The sequence below is a fragment of the Gossypium arboreum genome, chromosome 6, assembly GCF_025698485.1.
Source record: "Gossypium arboreum isolate Shixiya-1 chromosome 6, ASM2569848v2, whole genome shotgun sequence".
Taxonomy (NCBI): domain Eukaryota; kingdom Viridiplantae; phylum Streptophyta; class Magnoliopsida; order Malvales; family Malvaceae; genus Gossypium; species Gossypium arboreum.
Window position 1 is genome coordinate 9,195,337 of NC_069075.1, and position 20,151 is coordinate 9,215,487.

Below are 20,151 nucleotides of genomic sequence, written 5' to 3' on the forward strand. Positions count from 1 at the left end.
ATAGATGCGACAATGTCTTCTTCTCCCTCGACAGTGACCAAACAGCCATCTATGATAAACTTCACTTTTTGATGGAGAGAGGACGGAACTACTCCAGCAGAATGGATCCAGGGCCTTCCCAAAAGGTAGTTATACGATGGTGTAATGTCCATGACTTGGAACTCGGTATTATAAATGTAGGGACCCACTTCTAGATAGATCTCAATCTTTCCCATGACTTCACGCCTTGTCCTATCGAATGCCCTGATTGTGGAATGACAGGGCCTTAAATAGGACAGATCCATCGGAATTCTGGAAAGCGTGGCCAAAGGCATGACGTTGAGTACCGACCTATTATCGATGAGCACGTTCGGTATTATGTAACCCTTGCAGCAAGTCATAATATGCAGTGCTTTCACTGAGCCTCTACCGTTTGGCGGTATCTCATCATCACTAAAAGAGATGAAATTGTCAGTGTTCAGATTATTCACCCACCTACCAAGCTTCTCAACAGATATGCTGTTTGCTACGTAAGCTTGATTTAACACCTTCAGCAAAGCGTTCCGGTGTGGCTCTGAATTTAACAGTAGAGATAAAATCGAGATTCGTGCTGGTTGCTTATTCAATTGTTCCACTACATTGTATTCACTATGCTTGATAAATTTCAAGAACTTCTGTGCTTCCTCTTCATCCACAGGCTTTTTAGTTTCTTGTAAGGGTGGAGTTTCTCGCTCGACTTCGGCCTCATACATCACTACCTTTCCTTTTTGCTTCCAGTCACTGTTCTTCTTTATCGGCTCAATCTCTTTAGAATAACATCGCCCACTGCGGGTAAAATGGCTTACCTCCCCAACATCTCCAATTGTGGCTTCGAATTTTTCACCTTCAGGTGTGACGATGCTGATGTCGTATTTCCATGGTACCGCCTTGTCGTCCTTGTAAGGGAAAGGAGATGGTACTTCAATAATCATCTTTGGTTTCACCGGTTCCTTTCTTGCATTGTAATAAATTACGAATGGTCGATCGGCGCTATACGGGAGACCTAACGAATAATTGTCAGAGGCGCATACTTCTCCTTCATCGGCCTCTTCCCTCTTATTAAAGATCCTAATCTCCTTATTATCCATCATGTCTTGTAATAATTTTCTAAATTCTTCACAGGATTGAATGTTATGCCCTTCAAGATCATGGAAATTACAAAAACCTTGACCTTCTTCTCCGAGAATTTTGTCGATGCGGCAGAGTAATCCCTTCTCAACCAATACCTCTCAGATTTTCTGCAGAGGCATCCTTACTTCAGAAACACAGCTTTTTGTTTGCCACTTACCCTCCTCCGTTACCGCGTTCACATTCCCTTCAGCATGGTCAGGGAACGGGTTCCCAGTTGCATTACTAGTACTATAGAATCGCAGGATGCCCACATCAATGAGTCCTTGAACTCTCCTCTTAAAGGCAAGGCAATTCTCCGTAGAATGCCCCTAGTTTCCAGCATGATATACACAACTAGCGTTAGGATCGTACCATTTCGGGTATGGGGGTTTCAGGGGTGCCATATAATGGGGAGATCTCAATTGTTTCTCCAAAATTTTTTGGTACAATTCCCAATACGACACAGGGATAGGAGTAAATTACGGTCTCTCGGGATTGAGCCTTACTGGTCTTAGTTCGTTTCTGGGTTGGCTTTGAGCGGGTACAGTGCTTTGTGGGAATGTAGCGACGGGTCTTTGGTTGTTCGTGGCGTATACGGGGTGAGAAGGAGGTGGTGCTTGGTAGTAAGAGTTTTGGGGAGGAAAATAGACGTTTGGAGATGAGTGATATCGCGGTCGTGGTTGGTTTGAGTATGGGTTTGGAGTATAGCGGCTTCCAGCTCCCATTATATAGGTTTCTAGCTCTCTTTTCTTTACAGGAGTTGTCCTTTTTGAACTGTCAGAACCTTCTATCCTTCCACTCTTGATGGTATTCTCAATAAGTTCTCCGGATATCACAATATCCGCAAAGTCCTTTGTGGCACTTCCTACCAACTTATCATAGAATAGCGCTTTCAACGTGTTGATGAAAAGGACCGTTATCTCAGTCTTAGTCAGTGGAAGCTCTACTTGGGCCGAGATATCTCTCCACCTTTGAGCGTATTGCCTGAAGGTCTCCATTGGTTTCTTCTCCATCATTTGCAGAGTCATTCGGTCAGGCACCATATTGGATACGTGTTTGTACTGTTCACAGAAAACTGACGCTAAATCCTTCCATGATCGGATCCTTTCTCTATTAAGCTGATTATACCATCGAAGAGCTGATCCAACTAAGCTATCCTAAAAACAGTGTATGAGCAGCTTATCTTCATTCACATAGCTGGTCTTCTTCCGGAAAAATATGATGAGATGCGCTTTTGGGTATCTTGTCCTATCGTACTTTTCAAAATTCGGTACCTTAAACTTTGGAGGCAAAACTAAATCCGGTACCAAACTGAGCTCTTTACCGCTCAGTGCAGAGAAGACTTCAGTGCCTTCTATCGCCTTGAGCCTTTCCTCTAGGCTCTTATATTTCTCCTTTGCATCGTGATCATCCAATTTCAACCTGGCTATCTCTTCTAGATCGTCCAAATCTGGAATGGGTGGATCAGCAGGACTAGCCCCTGGGTTTGATACGAACATTCCTTACCCCAGATTAGCAGGTGGCGCAGGTCGTTGTTCCAGGCCTGTAGGTTCCCATTGAGCGTACCCTCTTTGTGTTGCGTGGGCGTGCGGTGGAGTAAATCCTGGAGGATGAGGCGAATCCTGATCGAGGTTAACCCTTGACTGTGGTTCCACAACGTCAGGGTTCATAGGTCCCTTTCCTTTTACCAGAGCCGACATCATTTCTATCATCCTAGCCATTTGGTCCCTTTGTTCAAGCGATTTTTCTCGAGATCTCACCATCAGATCTCTGGTTTCTTGTTGTGACTTTGCCAACTGTTCCTGTAATTCCCTTTGTATTCTTTCCATCCTCTTAATCCTTTCGTTAAATTCAACCTCCATTACTCTAACTTGTCGACGCGTCCTATATGAGTGACGTGATTCCAGGCTTGTAGTGTCGCAGCTGCGGATTATACGGTTTTAGCCTCAGTGAATGATTAGGGTGATATGTACATGCAATGAATGAATGAATGAATGAATGTCAAGTGAATGTTAGTTATGAATGCATATGCAAGAATTTGGTGTTGATTTCAAGATAGCCCCTATTTAGGCATTTCATTTATCGAAAGAGTCTTTTACAAAACATTTTGTTGTCATCATACAAACTTTCTGGCTATATCGCTATATTTCTTCACCCGTTCTGAGAATTCTGACATGTTTGATCTTCGACTCGGGGGGAACTGGGAACTGAGAACTTCGGCTTCATCTGATAGTTGTACCAACTGCATGGCTGCTTTACAAATTTCATTGATCAAATAGCTCAATTTCTCGTCCTTTTCATAGAGGGTTCTTCCATAAGCGCGAGTATCTCTGTCATACTGACTATTCTTTTCTTGCAAGGCTTCTAGGAGAGTATCTAGCTGTTGTTGATGAGCTTGCAGCGCCTCTTCTAATTCTCGCATTTTCTCTCTTAGCTCTCGACATTCAGATCGACTAGCTATTAATTCGGTAGACCCAGTTTCGTATTCTGCATTCTTCTTTCTTAGCTCTAACATAGCCCACGCAGCTTTTCCCTCTTCTTTCTTCGCTTTCCCTTTCCAGAATTCCATCCTGCCTTTGAGGTTGCTTAATTCTTCTTTTCATCCCGCTGATGACTTGCCCAGCCCACTATTCTTTATAGTGCCTCTTAATTTCTTATTTTCTAGATGAAGATCTCTTAAGTCATTTCTTACGATCTCAGCTTCTTTTTGAACTTTTTCGGCTCTGGATCTTTCAATTTGAACATCAATCTTCAGCTGGTAATTTTTCTTTTGAAGAGCACTAAGGTCCCGTGACATCTTGGCTTTTTCTCGTTTAAATTCTAGTCTTGCCACTTCTAGCTCAGATGGCATTTCTTCCGAGAAAGGATTCTGGAAGGTATAATTCGTTGACGAGACTTGCTGACTATTTACTCGTTGTTTTCTCCATACGTCATAATCCTGAGTGAAAGTATCAGCGTATAGAGCCAATTCCATCAGATGAATTTTCTTCCAAGACTTCGTCGTATCTCAGACCCTTTTCATATAACCATCGCCTCTGAAAGCAAATTCGGACTGTACTAATCCTCCAGTGGCGGGTATGAATTGTCGCGAAGAAAACTGCCTCTGGGCCAATAACGAAGCATAACCTACTCCTCCCCATTATCTGAGCAGTAGCACCCAATCTTGGTTTCCAACCTTGTATAACAGAACCGAAGGGCGGATCCACGGTGCTCTCCAAGTTACATCTTCAGCTTGAAGGTTCTGAAAAACTGAAACCCAATGCTCTTTGGTGACATCCTTTGGCCATTCTCTCTCAAGATAGGCTTCCAACGGGGCCAAGGTTTTTGAAAACATATGGTACGGTATGCGCTTTACTTTTCAAAAATGGCTAAAATCCAAACATTAAGCAATTGTGCACATCCGATAAAGCGTCCTTCCCCTTTCCTCCTACAACTGCTTAGGGATCTGAAGGTCTCGGCCAAAATAGTTGGGATAGGGTTGATTCCTTGTTTTAACTTTTCAAAGAAGTCCACTACTGCAACCTCTATATGTCCCAAAACTTTTGGGAAGACGACCAATCCGTAAATGGCCAAAGCGAACAGATTCACTCTCTTCAAAATATCGGGATGATTTAGGACTAAATCCCGTAGGGAAAACCACGGAATACAGCTGATTTCATTCTTTTTCTTTATTTGTTTCTTGGCCCATGTTTCGGTCAAACCAGTCAACTTTACCAACTTTTTCTTGAAAGTCATCGGCTTGGACTCCTTCAAATAAATCTTGTAGAATTGCACATTATCAATACGAAATAAAACAGCGTTCTCTTCCACGGTTGGGGTCATATCTTCTTGATTGAAAATGAAACACTGGTAAGCCGGATCCCAGAATCTGATCATGGCCTGAATCAATCTTTCATCTATGTTGATGGCGATCAGGCTGGCTATATCTCCGTACCTTTCAGTGAAGATGCCTCTAGTGTTCGAGTCCCACTGTCTACAGATCCGAGTCAAGTAATCAAGGTTATTCTGACGAACGTTTACAGTTACGTGCTCGGGTAGGCTGGGAATACATCCTCCCATTAGACTGTCCCCTTTTTCTTTCTGGGTTCTTAGAGACCAATCTCGGACCACAGCATTTTCTCGGTTGTTTGTATAATCGACTCTTCCATTAGAAACCCATTTTTGGCAACCGATCTTTAATCAACACCCTCCTAATATGATGCCTTTAATGCATGATGAAAAATAAAGATAAAGACAAACAACCTTGGTTAGTAATCACAACAAATATGGATTGAAGAAAAACTATAGAAAATCTAACAAATTAAGTTACTCGGTCCAATAGACCCGATTCCTTTGCAAAGTATAAATGAAAGGTAAGAGTCGTTTCTCCCGTATACTTATTTTGGTGACTACTAACGGAAGGAGGTTCGACATGGCTCTAGTTAGGTGGCTCGTATGGTTTACTATATGTGGGTTCGGTTCTAGACAAGAACTCGAATTGTTCGTACTATCGTCTACTAAGACTAGTACGGAACCTCGGTCATTGCCCATCACAGGCTTACGAGTTCAATTCGAGGGATTACATTTACTTATACCTATGCGGAGGGACAAGTTAACTCGCGAAAGCATAAGTCATATGTAACCCGAAAGTATTCACTAGCCTGTGCGGAGGGACGAGTTAACTCACGAAGGCATAGCGTTTACTTTCACTTAAACGGACGAAGCCCGGGTAGAGAGCTCATGTTATACAAAAATGCAAGTGCACGGTGTGTGCGGAGAAACTCACAAACCTTTACGTTTTATTTAAAAACTAAACCAAAACTAAAACTATAAAAATTTAAAACTGAAAAACAACCAGATAGAACAAGTTAGAAGAATATATACAACACGATGCAAATGCATAACTTTTCAAAAACACAATTTTGGGATCACGACTAAATATTAATTGAACAAGGAATTTTGAAAATTTTGACAACACGCGTTTAATTCTAGACTCGACTCTCAAAAGAGGGTCCCCAGCGGAGTCGCCAGCTGTCGTGACGTAAAAAGTTTTGCTTTCTATCGCTAATTGAGGTGACTTATTGGAAATTTGAAAACCGACTTTTGGTTTTATTAAAAAAAGGAGTCGCCACCGATCTTTTTTCTAGGTGAGATCGGACACCTAATAAATCATCTTTTTTGAAAAGAAAATTTATTCTTGAACAAAAATGAAGGCCAAATTTGGGTCTACGCGAAAATCCAGAGAAAAATAGGGTTCGGGAATCAGTTACGTACGAGGAAGGTATTAGCACCCTCGCGACGCCCAAAATTGGTATCTTTATTAAACTCGTGTTGTCTTGATTTTTAAAAGTACGAATTCAATTTAACATTTAATCGTGATCTAATTAAAAAAATGAGAATTTTTAGTTTTCGATTTTTTAGAAGGGTGTTTCGTCTTTAACACGAGCCGACCAATTTCACCAAACATAGCGATGAAATTGATGGCTTAATGTTAAATCGGTACATTGCCTTATTTATTGAAATTAAAAAAAAACATGAATAAAAATCTTTAAAGCGGTGAACAGCGAGATGATACAAAAACGGGAGGTAACAAAACATGACAGAGTTAGAAATACGTCGAAACAAATAATAACTACGATAATAATATTAAAACAATAACAACGTATGCGATATTAAACATGATGACAATATTATTAAACGCGAAATAAGAACGAACATATATATAAACATATAAGAATAAAAAGTAAGGTGACGTAAACTTAATATTAAAAACACTAATAATGCTATATATATATATATGTTAAAATATATGTAATAATAGAAATGGAAAGTGTATACATAATAATAATATTATAGCATATACATAATAGATGTATATAATATATATAAAATGAACATATACAATACATTAGAAATAATAAAAACATAAGAAAGAAAACATATGTTAATAATAAATATGTACATAAGATGATCAAAATACGTTACATGGAATAGTATAAGAAATATATACATGAAAACATTAAAAATATGTACATAATATATATATAAAATATATACAATATATACCTATATTAGAAATGATAATAGTATATAAAAACTATACACATACTACATAAGTACGTGTATATATATATAAATAATAATGGTGTTAGGAATATACAATATAGTATCGAAATATATGTACAATAGTATAAAAGATATATAACTAACAATATTAAAGTATATACATAACAATATATAAAAATATGATATTAAAAACATATATACATAGTAATATGAGAATATATATATATATATATAATATAGTATTAGAATATTTGCATAATATATACATAATATAAATACTAATAATGTTTAAAAAACTTATCAATAATATTATATAAATATATTATAAAATTAAAAATATATACGTAATATATATATTAAAAATAATAATAGTAGCTATAGGAATAATATATTGATAATATAAAAGGAATAAAAATAACAGTAATAATAAGAGTGATAATCATGAGAATAATATAAATAATATTTAAAATAAATAAAATAACAAAGATAATATGAAAATAAACTTAAATCTGAAAAAATGACTAAATTTGAAACAAAAACGAAGTTTTGGGGAGATTTTTAAAAAGAAATAAAGAAAAAGGATCAAAATGCAACACGCGTGTAACCTAAGATGACCCAAACAGCAATTACTCCTTCCCATCAAAACGCAGCATATCAGTGGGGGCTAAATTGAAAACCGCAAAAAATTTTGAGGCCAAATTAAAAATCCATAAGAACTTAATTGCGAAGTATCAGAAAAGCGGAAGGGCTAAAAGCGCAATTAGCCCTTCCGTTAAAAAAACACGCGAATTCTAGGCCGGAGCGGTCGGATCGGGTAGGGCTATGGCAAAACGACGTCGTTTTGGGGTTAAAGGGCAGCCCCCAAAATGACGTCGTTTTGGGAGGCTATATAAAGGCTAAATTCTTCAACAAAAAAAAAATCATTTGCAGCAGCAGAGGAAAAAAAAAAGGAGAGGAGAGGGAGAGGAGAGGCGATTTCGGCCTGTGGTGGTCACCATCCGATCGTCGGACCGTCGCCGGCTACCTGCCCCACACACACAGCACTGCAGTGGTCGAAAAAGGTAAATTTCCCCTTTTTTTTAATTTTTTTTGTATTATATTTTTTTATATGTTTTTAGTTTATATATATGTGAAATGTATAGGAGTATAGATTTGAAAATAAATGAAAATAAAAGACTAAATCACCTTAAATTTTTTATATCGGTATTTTGGTTGCTCGATTGATTTTGCCCTTGTATTTTGAATCACTGCTTGTGTATGTACTGAAATCTAACTTTTGTATTGATTTATTTTCCTTGAATATTCAAAAAAAACCAACCCTTTACAATGGTTTCTATTCGGCTTTTTATAGCCCCCTTTTGGTTACACTATCTACTTCTATCTTTTGCTGCTGTTGCGTGTCCTGTTTGCTGTGCAGGTGGTGGTTGAACGGTGGAGGTGACTGTGGGGCAGGTGGCGCCAGGGGATGGTGTTGATCGATGGGCAGGTGGTGGCAGAGGCAAGTGGGGAGAGGCAAGTGGGAAGCTAGGGTTTCTAGATTGGGCTTGGTTGTTGGGCTAGGTTAATTTTAGGTTTTGGGCTAGTGGTATTTGGTTAGTATTGGGCTGAGGGTGTAAAATGGGTCTATTGGGTAGGTTTGTGTAGTTTTTGATTTAGTTTGGATTTGAGGATGGGTTAAATAGTTTAATGGGCTAGGGTAATTTGTAAACGGGTCAAAATTAGCCTACAACAGATAATCTTACATTTTTTTACAATTAATATTAATTTCACTATCAATTTTCATTGTAAAATTTTAGGATAACCTTTACCTTATTATTATTATTATTTTGATCAATTTTATCCTTTCATTTTATGATAGTTTTATGTATTAATAAAAATGTTATTTGATACTTTCCTAGTTGCAAGTGAGTTGAAAGGTGTAGTAAAAAGTAAAGAAATAACTATATAAATAAATGCAACACTTGTCACACTCTCAATCTATTTGTGGAGTCTATAAAATTTCATTGGCAATGTATCAAATAATTACCCTATTAAGTTAGTATTAAGAATACTGACAATGTACTTTTTTTTTTATTCTACAAGCAACATTAAAAAATTAGTATGTGTTTCTTTTTTAAATATTTATTTTTAAAAATTTTAGTAAACTTTTATGAAACAGCTGTTAACCCTCTAACTTTATTTATGGAGTTTAAAAACTCTATAATACACTGACAATGTTGTTTTTTTTAACTCCACAAGCAAAGTTATAAATTTGCCACGTGTCCCTTTTTTATATATTATTTTTTATTTTGTTTTACTATGGTTGCCTTTGGTTCCCCGTTCAACGTCAGTGAGGTACAGTTGGGCTACCAACCTCACTGACAACCTGTTTGGTTGAGCATTTCAGTGCAACCAAAATTAATTTTCACTACATTGATATTCCAAAAACCAACTGGAGTTGAAAACAGCAGTAAGTTCACTAGTGCAGCAGAGGTATTACTTTTATTTATTAATTTACCATTTTATCCTTGAAAGTTTCTTTATCAATCTTATTTTTTTTTTTCAGATTTGGCAGCTAAATTTGATCCAAGAATAATGTTACTATTTGTGAAAATAATATTTATCATTGTTATAAAAGAATATTTAACTATAAAAATTAAAATAATTATCATTTTATCTAATAAATAATTTAAATTGATTATATAATTCATTAAAATATTTATAATAAAATATTGAAAGATAACTTTTAAAGTTGCTTGTGGAATGAAAAAGCACACTACCAGTATACCAAATAATAACATTTTTAAAATTATTATAGTATAATATTTTAACTTAATCCGTTAATAAAATCAGTATCATTTTTAATATAAATAGTATATTAATCAAATTTAAAATTATCTAAATTACTTTTATTAAAAAGAAAATAATATGTACTAATAAATTTTAAAATTCAAATAATGGGATAAAGTTTTTTACTTATATAAATGATATAATATATTAAATGTAAGGTTTATATTTTTATAACAAAATGAGAATAGAAATTTTAAAGTCAAATGAAAGTTGCAGGTTATAAAAAAACTACAATAAAGACATTTTAGTAAAAATTATTTTAAATAATTTTAAATTCATCAATCAAATAATAAAATTTACGTTTTAATCAAATAAACCAAATAAAATAATATACATAATCTTTCATTTTGTGAACCAAATATCCTAAAAATAAACTTGAATTAGTAATTTGCATTTGTTTATTGTAGACGTCATGGTATACAAGTAACTTTTTTATTATTATGTAAAATTAGTGTGTTTGATTTACAGAAAATATTCTTTTATATATATATTTTGTGTGTTTGTTTCATAAAAAAACTTGATCAATGGAAAATGACTTATAAGTTAATGAAAAATAAATTTTTTCTTAAAAAGTGACTTACTCTTTTGAAAAAAAAAAGGGTCATTTTCTAAATAAAAAAAGCTCCATTATGAGATTTTATTTTATATAAAATTAACTTGAATAAAACCTAATATTATTATATTAATAATAAATTATCATATTTAATTTTTAAAATATTTAAAATATTAAAATATTAAAATGAAATATTATTAAATATGCATATTTTATTATTTATACTTAATAATATAATAAATTATTAATATAATTAATATTAATTATTAATCCAATAAATTTATTTAATATTAAAATTTTATTTTAATAATAAATCTTAACAATTATAAATTTAAAATTTAAATGATATTCTTAATATATTATTTAAAAATATTTATATCAATATTTTAATAAAAATATACAATACAATTTATAAATATTTAATAGTATAGAACATGAATATTTTAATTACATAAATATGAGTATTTGTTTAAATTATGTTCAACTTTATTTATCCTTCCAACTCTCACCTCGTACAATTTTTAATTAGGCACTATTTATTATTAAGTTTATATAAGATATTAATTATTGTAAAATAAGTTTTGATAGTAAAAAGAAATGCTACTATAATATATTGTAACAAATATAGTTATCTTGTGGTTTTTCACTAAGAATAACTTTAGAAAATGATTTCATGCAAATTTGTTAAACGAAAAATATTTTAAATAGGCCTATCCAAACATTAGAAAATATAAGATTTTCCAGAAAGTTAATTGAAAATGAAACAAACACAATTAAAAAAAATTTCAGATTCATTTTATAATTATAAAGACTAATCTTTTCCAGATTTATAATCACCTCTCTTAACAATGTATTGCTTGTAATTTTTGATAGTATTGCTTGTAATTTTTGAGAAAAGGAATCGTAGCATGCCTAGTTTCAAGCCCCAAACCGGGATTCAAAACCCATACCTACTAAAGATACCATCACTTAATTATTGAGGACATGGTTTTGTAGTTAATTTTATTGAAAAAGGGTTACAATATCCCTGGTTTCAAGCTCCAATCCCCCATGCCTACCCATTGTTTTTGACATTTAACATTTCTTAATCTCTTTCTATATGATTAAGTAGAGTATAAGAAAACCTTTTTATAGTGGCATTCCTAGTACTACTCTCACTTTACAAACATTATTTTTAGATGGCATTGCTTCCGATACGATTTTCATGCATTTAAAGGATCATATCTCCACGTCCATGTTCATCTATAGGATACATGGATGCTTTAAGGAAAAAAAAAAATCAAAGCAAAAAAGTTATCTCTGAAAGAAGGGAACTATGAGACAGCAGGAAAGTTGTGCCATTTTACAAGTTAAAAAGTTGTTACCTGTAGAAAGCACAATTATAAAACATAATACAAGCAAGCTGAAGAGAAAACAATCCAAGTTTGGCCTACCTGTTGCTCTCTCTCCTTAAACATCAAGTCTCGAGGTCTGAGTCCCTCCTCCCTAGACTTGCTAACTACGAAAACGAAAAAAAAAAAAAAAAACCAATTAATTAAGCTGTAGAAAAGCTTGCAGTTTTGATTCACTGTACAGTCTTTCCATGAATCCAGTGTACATATTCATGCATAAAAAATAGATATATACATATGCATGCATGCATGCAGGGAGTAATTAATTTGTAACAGAAGATGACAAGTTTCTTACAGTTATTACTGTGGTGGGAAGCTAGTCTCTGATCATCAACCTGTAGAAGCCTTTTCGTTTTTCATTATCATATGAAATGACTTAACTTTGTCCTCTGCAACTATCTCTCTCAATACATCATCTTCGATCTTTTCTGCTTGCCACTGAGACGGATCTTCCACGAATGCTTCGCTAAAAATCATACTGGATACCCATTCTTTCCATGTGGTCCTACGATACTTGTCCTCTTCGAGCGTGCCAGTTGCCAACAGCTGATACACATAAACAACCTTTTGCTGACCAGGCCGGAAAGCCCGTGCAATAGCCTGCTTTGTCTTGGAAGGGTTCCATTCCGAATCCAACAAAATCACCCGGGATGCAGCTGTCAAACTAATGCCTTCAGCACATGCAGTAATTGAAGCGAGAAGTACCCTTGAAGCACCACCTGGTTCCTCAAACTTGTCCATCACTCTTCCTCTCTCGAATAGCTCCAAGTCTCCTGTAAGGACCAATATTTCTCTACCCTTTCGCCATCGGAAGATTCTCTCAAACATTTCCGCAAGCAAATAAATGGGGGCAATATTGTGGCAGAAGATGAGAACCTTTTCATTCTTGATGATTCGATAAACAAGGTTCAAAACAAACATCACCTTGGAACCTTTTCTAAAATCGAATTTGATCTTCTCAAGTTCCAGCAACTCTTCTGTACTGAAAAATTTAGCACTACAGTTTGAAGTCCGGACCAAACTAGGATGTATCGATGCTAGCGTTATCAAAAGCTCCAATTCCAATGGATAGCCAGTATATGTAGACATTATTTTGTGGAGTTTTACCAAAATCTCATGTTGTATGTCTGTTGAGTTCATCATTAAGGTGTAAATTTGTAAACCAGGGAGGCAGTCAAAATTCCCACCTTCGTACACGTCAATAAACCCGTTGGTGATTTTCCTCAACATGTTAAGACCTTCCATCCTCTCTTCTCCGACGCTAGCATCGATCTTCCTGGCAATTTTGTCTAGGAAGAGTTTTCTTGCTCGGTTTTCTAACAAATTGCGAGCTTTGTCGAACCTCTTCTTTCTCTTGTATTTAGGGTCTAATCGCCGCAAAACTTCAAACACGAATTTCGGTCTTGCAAGGCACAGGGTGTTAAAATATTCACAGAAGTTGTTCTGAAACAATGTACCTGAAAGCAATATCCTCAGATCTGTCTCAACTTTCATCAAAACCTTTCTCAATCTCGATTTAGTACTTCGAGGGTTGTGCCCTTCGTCCAATACCAGGAGCCCCGGACTTTCACGCAGAACCTTAGCCATAAATTTTCTGTGCTCAAACTTCGAATCTTCTCGCATTAACGTCAAGAACGAAGTGTAGCCCATGACAAGAACACTTGGTTGAGCATGCCACTTTTGTATTTTATCTAGACAATCCAAAACGTGCATAACATCTTGACTAGGTCTCGGAACTCCATGAAACTTCACTGCATTCTTCTTGAAGACTCTATAACTTCTACGGCCATGAATTAAATGAACGGGCACAGGGATTTCCCACTTGATAAATTCCTTGTACCAAGTATATAGAGTTGTCTTTGGAGCAAGGACCAAAGGCCGCTTTCCTGGGAATAACTTCAAGTAGCTAGCAAGAAATGCAATAATGAGAAAAGTTTTCCCAGATCCCGGTGAATGAGAAACTACACAACCACCTGTTTTTTTCGATGATGGTTCCATTAGTGCAGGTATCAAAGAACCCGCGATATTTAGCCATAGGAATTCAAAGGCCCGTTTCTGGTGGAAATGTAACTTCTTCCTAAGTTCAGGGATTAGTGCCCATACATTGTCACTTTCTTCAGATAATCGTGCCTGTATAGTAGTGTAATCACAGAAAAGATTCAGGCCCTCTTCTCCGTCTGCTTTATTCTCTGTCTCATCTCTGTAGCACGAATTACCATCTGCTACCCAGGTTTTATGTTCCAGCTAGAAAAATGGAGAACAATTTAATCACACATCTAGTAGAGCAATATAAATTAATAGACCGCCACAGTCCGATAAACTGAGCAAAAAGGAGACAACGGTCTAATGTTAAGCGAGCAGGAAACTAGTTCCCCAAGTAAGCTTAAAAAAGATGGCAACAAAGATGGTACATCCAAATATTGGCAAACCATCGATGTGGCCAACACCAACACCAACACCGGCACAACCACATATTTGACAATTATGAGAAAGAAAAAACAAAAAAATTGTGGCAATGCAATGTGATATGGTGTTGTCGGTGCTTATAGTGGACAAACAACATTAAAAAAGAAAAAAGCAGTAACTGGAAAAGCTTGCAGTCTTGAGTTTCGGACTTACGAATGGTGCAGAAACATGTTTTATTTCAGTGCTAACAAAGCCACAGATACGACATAGAACCCCGACTTCATCATCCAATTTGAATTCATGCTGACAATTTTCATTAGCTTTCCGGAGAGACTCAGCGGATACTCTAGCCTGAAAATCATTTAAATAAATTAACCATGGAGAAGAGAAACTTAACTGGGAAACAAAATTTCCTCATTTGGTATAAAGGTATAAATGCATCAACAACAATTAAACCTACATACTTCAGGTTGGGGTGGGGCGACAGGGTGTTTATATAAATTTCAGTTACTCTTACCTCATCGTCATCAAAGTATGATGATGCCATACATATTTCCATTTCTCTCCACAGCATTTCAGTTTCAGACATTTCTTCCTCCTCCTCAACTGGTGGTTCTTCTGGTTCTGTTTTCCTATTCATTTCTGTGGACGTTGCTTCTTTAAACTGATTCCACCGGTCAATGATGTGTGACTCATCTTTTACCGATGTAGAATCGATGTTCTTCATATATGAATTTATAAGTTTATTGTATGCACCTGCACTCAGAGTTGTCTTTTTGTAAGTTTTCAGTTCATCAAAATCTTCCATTCGTGTTTGAGAAGACCTATAACTTTTACTCTGTGCTTTCGTTGGTTGAGGTCTTCCCTTCCACCCAGTTCCATAATCTAGATACTCTAAAGCAGGAATTTTCTTCTTCTTGTTCGCAGTGTAGCGTTTCATATTATAATAATGCAAAGAGAGTTGTTCAATCTCTTCTGATAAATTCGTTGGAGTTCTCTGCATATGACAGTTTCCAAAGGCTGGATCACCTGTTTCTGAAGACACAGGAACAATAGCAAGAGTATTTTCATCTTTCCTTGGATTTTTCACACTTGGTCTCCTGGGATATTTCACACCTGATCTGCTCGGATTTCCCACACTTGGTTTCCTCGGAGTCGTCACATCTGATTTTACCTCCTTTGATACATTCTTACTTTTGGACATGGTATCTCTTTTTTCAGACAGGGTAAGCTCTTCCGTTGGACTTGCATTGATGCATAACAAGTGTGATAGCGGCATGTTCATATCGGCTTCTTGTTCCTCTCCCTCTTCTCTCCAGTTGCTAGTTCTACAAGCAGCTGTAAGATGCCAGCTAGTATCTGTCCCTCCAGGATGATCACAACCAACAAAACGCTCAGGTTGTACAAACCTGCGTTTAGAGCGTCGCAAGTTCATAGCATCATAAACTGGCCATTGATTGGTTTCATCAACACTATAAACTGCATCAGTTTCATTATTTCCAAGGGGGTCAAATTGGACCACATTGGATACCGAAATACCATTCTCAGATTTGATATTTACAGCATGGAAATAATTATTATATTTTAAGGGAGTGTCATCATCTTGATCCAGAATTTGATAGACAATCTTGTTCTGCACCGATCTCACATCGAATGCAATCTGCTTCAAAACAGATGTAACAAGCAGCCATGATATATCAGATGAGAATTTCCCCAAAAATATCTTAGTTCGTTTCAATGTCGAGCAGTCCTCCGAGAAATTCCACCTATAGTGCTGATCCTCACATGCATTCTTTTCAAGCTTTTGGAGGATACAAATATCATTGATTCCTATTACTTCAGTCTCTTTGCTAAGAGTTCCTTTCTCAGAACCGAGAGGAGCACGGTTATCATACAAGTTTATGTAAAACTGGCACGAGCATTCAGAGTCATGAGGCTTCCTCTCAATGGAACTTATTTTAGCATCAACCCACACCTAAACATAAACAGAACCGTTAGATCAAAATTGAATGCCGAAATCACAACTTTCAATAGGAATCATCTATGTCAAAAAAAGCTAAGTAAAGCATTAAATGATAGTTCTTTTAGCAAGAAATTAGAATTAAAATATTTGGATAACCACACGACCTATCAGCATTCAATTTTGCCCACAATGAGCCTCTTATAGTTAATTTGTGAAGGGCAATTAATTTACTTCGTTGTCCGACATTATACCAGTGAGCTTGGCAAGGGATAAGAAATAGAGAATAGAGTTATGTTGGTCCGACTCTTCATTTTTCTTTAAGTACTCTGGACATAGGTACGGGGATATGATCCTCCAAGGATTCCCCAAATATATACCTGTGTCAGACATAACAATGCCCGAAACTCACAACAGAGTTCGAGTCATGTAGGAATTCCAAATGACAGATATCAGCAAAAGCTGCAATATTTAAATGAATTAATAAATTTTCAAATTAGGATGCTTGGATTGCTCAGTCTAAGAAAGCATAACTTACAGGCTCCGGAGTCTCTTCATCGAGACTTTCTGTCTCCTGAGGGCGAGAAAGGATGCATATATCAATACCAGGCCTCAAAAAGCAAGTGCAATCGGGCAAAGTTGCCTTCCGAGACTTAACACGTAAATCAGAGAAGGGTTTCTTCTCAATCAGATATTGACCATCTATCAGATGCAAAGTCATGAATCCATTCTTTATTCTTATGAGTTCCACAGCTTGCCATGAGTCTTGGACGAAGACCTCGAAAGCTGATACACGAGAAATCAGTAGGGTAATACAAAACCAAAGAAATGGAGAGACATAACACTACTGTTATCCAAGTTACATGATAAACTACTAGGAAACTACACAAGCAGTCGGATTCCCATTCGAACAGACAAAATAAATACACCGAAAGTGCAGATTGTTAGGAGGTAATAATGCTTACGATATTCATCAAACGGATGCTCGGAATGATATAAATGCCTTTTCCTCATTGTGTTATATGTTCTGCAGTAAAATGAATATATCAGAATCATATATATCTGCAAAGCTTGAAAAAAAAGCAGCAATTTTCAAGTTCTGGAAATCAAATTCATGGTTATATGGAAAAGAAGGGTAAAAGTACATTAATTGAATATGTAATCTAACAAACATCTGTGTCCAGGTTTAAGAATGACATAAAAATTCAGTAAAACTATTAACAGTATCCAGTAAATATCCTACTTTACCTGAAAAGTTGCAGGATTAATCATATATTTCCGAATAAAGAAAAAATCCTATACAATTATCACGGACAAGGAAAGGGGAGGGTAAAAAAATGCAAAAGAAAGATCAGACTTTACCATAAAAAAACAGGATATAATTTGACAGAATATGACCACCCATTTCATGCAATGATCAGCAGAGAAAACAAAAGAAATAAAATTATAACATAGCTGAAAAAGATGAAGATCAATGAAAGAAAACCATATGATTATAATCTAAAAAACCAGAAATGAAAGGGGAAAAAGAAGTCTTTACTTAACATTTACCTGAAAACTGAATCTGGGTATTAAACAAAATCAGATTCCAGAGAGACAACCATTAACACTGAATGAAGTGAAGAACTGAGTGAGTGACTGAAACAAAGGAAGAGAAAAGGGAAGAAAAAAAAGGTGAAAAGATAGACAAGGACAGTGGGGGCGAGGAGTTCTATAAATAAAATATGTCTGAGAATCTTGGGTTTTGGGTTGATGACTTTATGTTGCAATTTGCATGACTCAAAAGTTAAGAAGTGGCCCCTGCTGTTGCAGGCAAGGGATGGCAAGCTAAGTAAATAAGAGAAACAAGAAAAGGGTAGTGATGGGAAGGTGTGTTTGTGAATGAACGGCGGTGATTGATGATCATTGGTAGTTGAGTTTTGCAGAATATAGGGCCACCAAAAACTGCTGGATTTTGCTGATAATAAAATGAGATTTTTTATTTATTTATATATATTTTTTCAGGGTAGGTTAGAAGCACGTGTAAGATGAACAAATAAAAAAACAGCAGGGATGGAGTTTATATGGAAATCTATTTACTTCATTACCAAAAAGTTAAAGCCCCACTTTTTTCTTTTGGCTTTCATCTCTCTCTTTTGGGATTGGTTCAGTCACTCTGTTTCATTCATCACCTTGGGTTTTAGACTTTTTAGCCATTGATACTGATTCTCAGGGAAAAAAAGAAAACTTTTTGACTTTTTTTTGCTTGTTTTAGGGTGTTTTGAGATTTAGGGTTTTATTAAACTGCAAATGATGCGGAATTGCATGCAACTGCAAGTTAACTTTTCATAGTGTGGTTATTAGATGTAATGAATGTTGTTAAGGTAAATATCATTACTAGAGACAACTCTAATTATTATAAAATGGCATATTTAATTGGATGGTTCCTTAATTTGAAACATTTGCTCAATGATTAATGAATAATCTTTTTGTTAAAGAGAAGCGATTTCGAATCTTATTTTTCTCACTTCCAAGATCACCTATTTGTGTAGTTTCAGGTTTTTTCTGCTATCTTTTTGGTAATAAAATCTTTTTTTTGTGTTGTATCCAAAAATTAAGATGCCCTAATATTAACTTTTTTTTATACACACATTTATATAGTTTATAAACAGTTATCCGTCTTTTGCTTATAGTTTCTTTACGCGTTTTCAAATGAAGAATCGGTTTTTTCCGTTTTTGTTTTTAGGTTTTCATGAACTTTTTACTCATGGAAGAAACGTTTTTTCATGACGGTTTTATCTACTTTTATGGCACGGTTATGTTTGCTTATATAGCATGGTAGTTTGGATTTCTGTTTAATTTTTTGGTTTTCCAAGCGTATGGGAGAAAGAGGGTAAAGTCGTGGTTTGGCGATTTGTTGAGTGGTTATGGTAGCGGTTTTGGAAAAGTTGTCCATAGAGGATGGGGAAGTATATCAATTTCGACGAGGGGGAGGAGTAAATCGAGTGAGGGGCAAGTAGGCGAGAGGTAGCGTCGGACAACAGGGGATGGGTTATAGGAGAAGCCTTGTCGTCAAGTGCCATGGTGGGTTGGGTGAACTTCCAATCGTCCAGGATGTTACTATTGGATCGAGGAGTGGACACAGACTGGATGCTATCGTTTTGTAGCAAAATGAAGGCAGATTGAGGGTGAACAGATGGTCGTGGATCTTTCTGAAGTCGGGATCTCTTATCATTCATTTGTCACCAAAAACGTATGATATCAAGAGAGCTTTATCTGTATGAAAGTGAAAATGTCAGTTTGCACGAGGGGCAACTCAAACAGCAGTTGGATACGCATGGATCTTCCTTTTGACAGGATTCTAGTCAGTGAAGAGGATCTTGATCATTATCTTCTTGTAGAAGACGAACGACGAAAAGTGTCTACGAAGGTGGTGTGATGGATGGGTCAAGTTTGAGGGTGATGGTGCATGGCGGGAGATGGAGGATCGAAATAGGTCTCAATGGTCAGGGTGCTTGCCATTTGCTTGTTTACTGCCGGATGCTTCTGTCACCATTTGCAACTAACAACAAATGTAGACAACAGTGAATTTGGGAGCTTTACAATTTTTTGATATTATGATTTTTAGTTTGAAGAAAGTTCAATTGCAATTGGAATCTATACTTTTCATTTTATGTTTTTTTTTTTTTAACTCCTAAGGTTTATATTTTATTTAACTGTTTTTTATTTTTTATTCCCATTCATACAAAATTATTGTATTGCTTCAATAAAAGAAGTCCGTACTTTGTTTAAAAATAATTAGATTTTGGTAACAGTTCAGATTATTGACTTAGTAAACACTATCGAAAAAACAAGTACAA

General features: G+C 35.7%; 1 protein-coding gene across 1 annotated transcript; it reads right to left on the reverse strand.

Moving 5' to 3' along the window:
* Positions 1 to 11,723: 11,723 nt before the first annotated feature.
* On the reverse strand, positions 11,724 to 18,645 carry LOC108486372 (SNF2 domain-containing protein CLASSY 1-like). Its single transcript, XM_017790403.2, has 7 exons — positions 17,864 to 18,645; positions 17,278 to 17,339; positions 16,851 to 17,098; positions 14,870 to 16,327; positions 14,566 to 14,703; positions 12,242 to 14,190; positions 11,724 to 12,053 (listed from the first exon to the last, which is right to left on the reverse strand). The coding sequence occupies exons 2-6, from the start codon at positions 17,324 to 17,326 to the stop codon at positions 12,277 to 12,279; spliced, it is 3,807 nt and encodes a 1,268-aa protein (XP_017645892.1). The 5' UTR covers positions 17,327 to 17,339; positions 17,864 to 18,645; the 3' UTR covers positions 11,724 to 12,053; positions 12,242 to 12,276.
* Between the last annotated feature and the right edge of the window lie 1,506 nt (positions 18,646 to 20,151).

What these genes read in the sequence shown, in the direction of transcription:
- LOC108486372 (XM_017790403.2), bottom strand. Translation starts at nt 17,326, where the DNA reads ATGAGGAAAAGGCATTTATATCATTCCGAGCATCCGTTTGATGAATAT. An exon ending in GCATCCGTTTGATGAATATC is followed by an intron (nt 17,099 to 17,277) that starts GTAAGCATTATT and finishes CTCGTGTATCAG; the next exon opens with CTTTCGAGGTCTTCGTCCAA. An exon ending in CATACTTTGATGACGATGAG is followed by an intron (nt 14,704 to 14,869) that starts GTAAGAGTAACT and finishes AATGATTTTCAG; the next exon opens with GCTAGAGTATCCGCTGAGTC.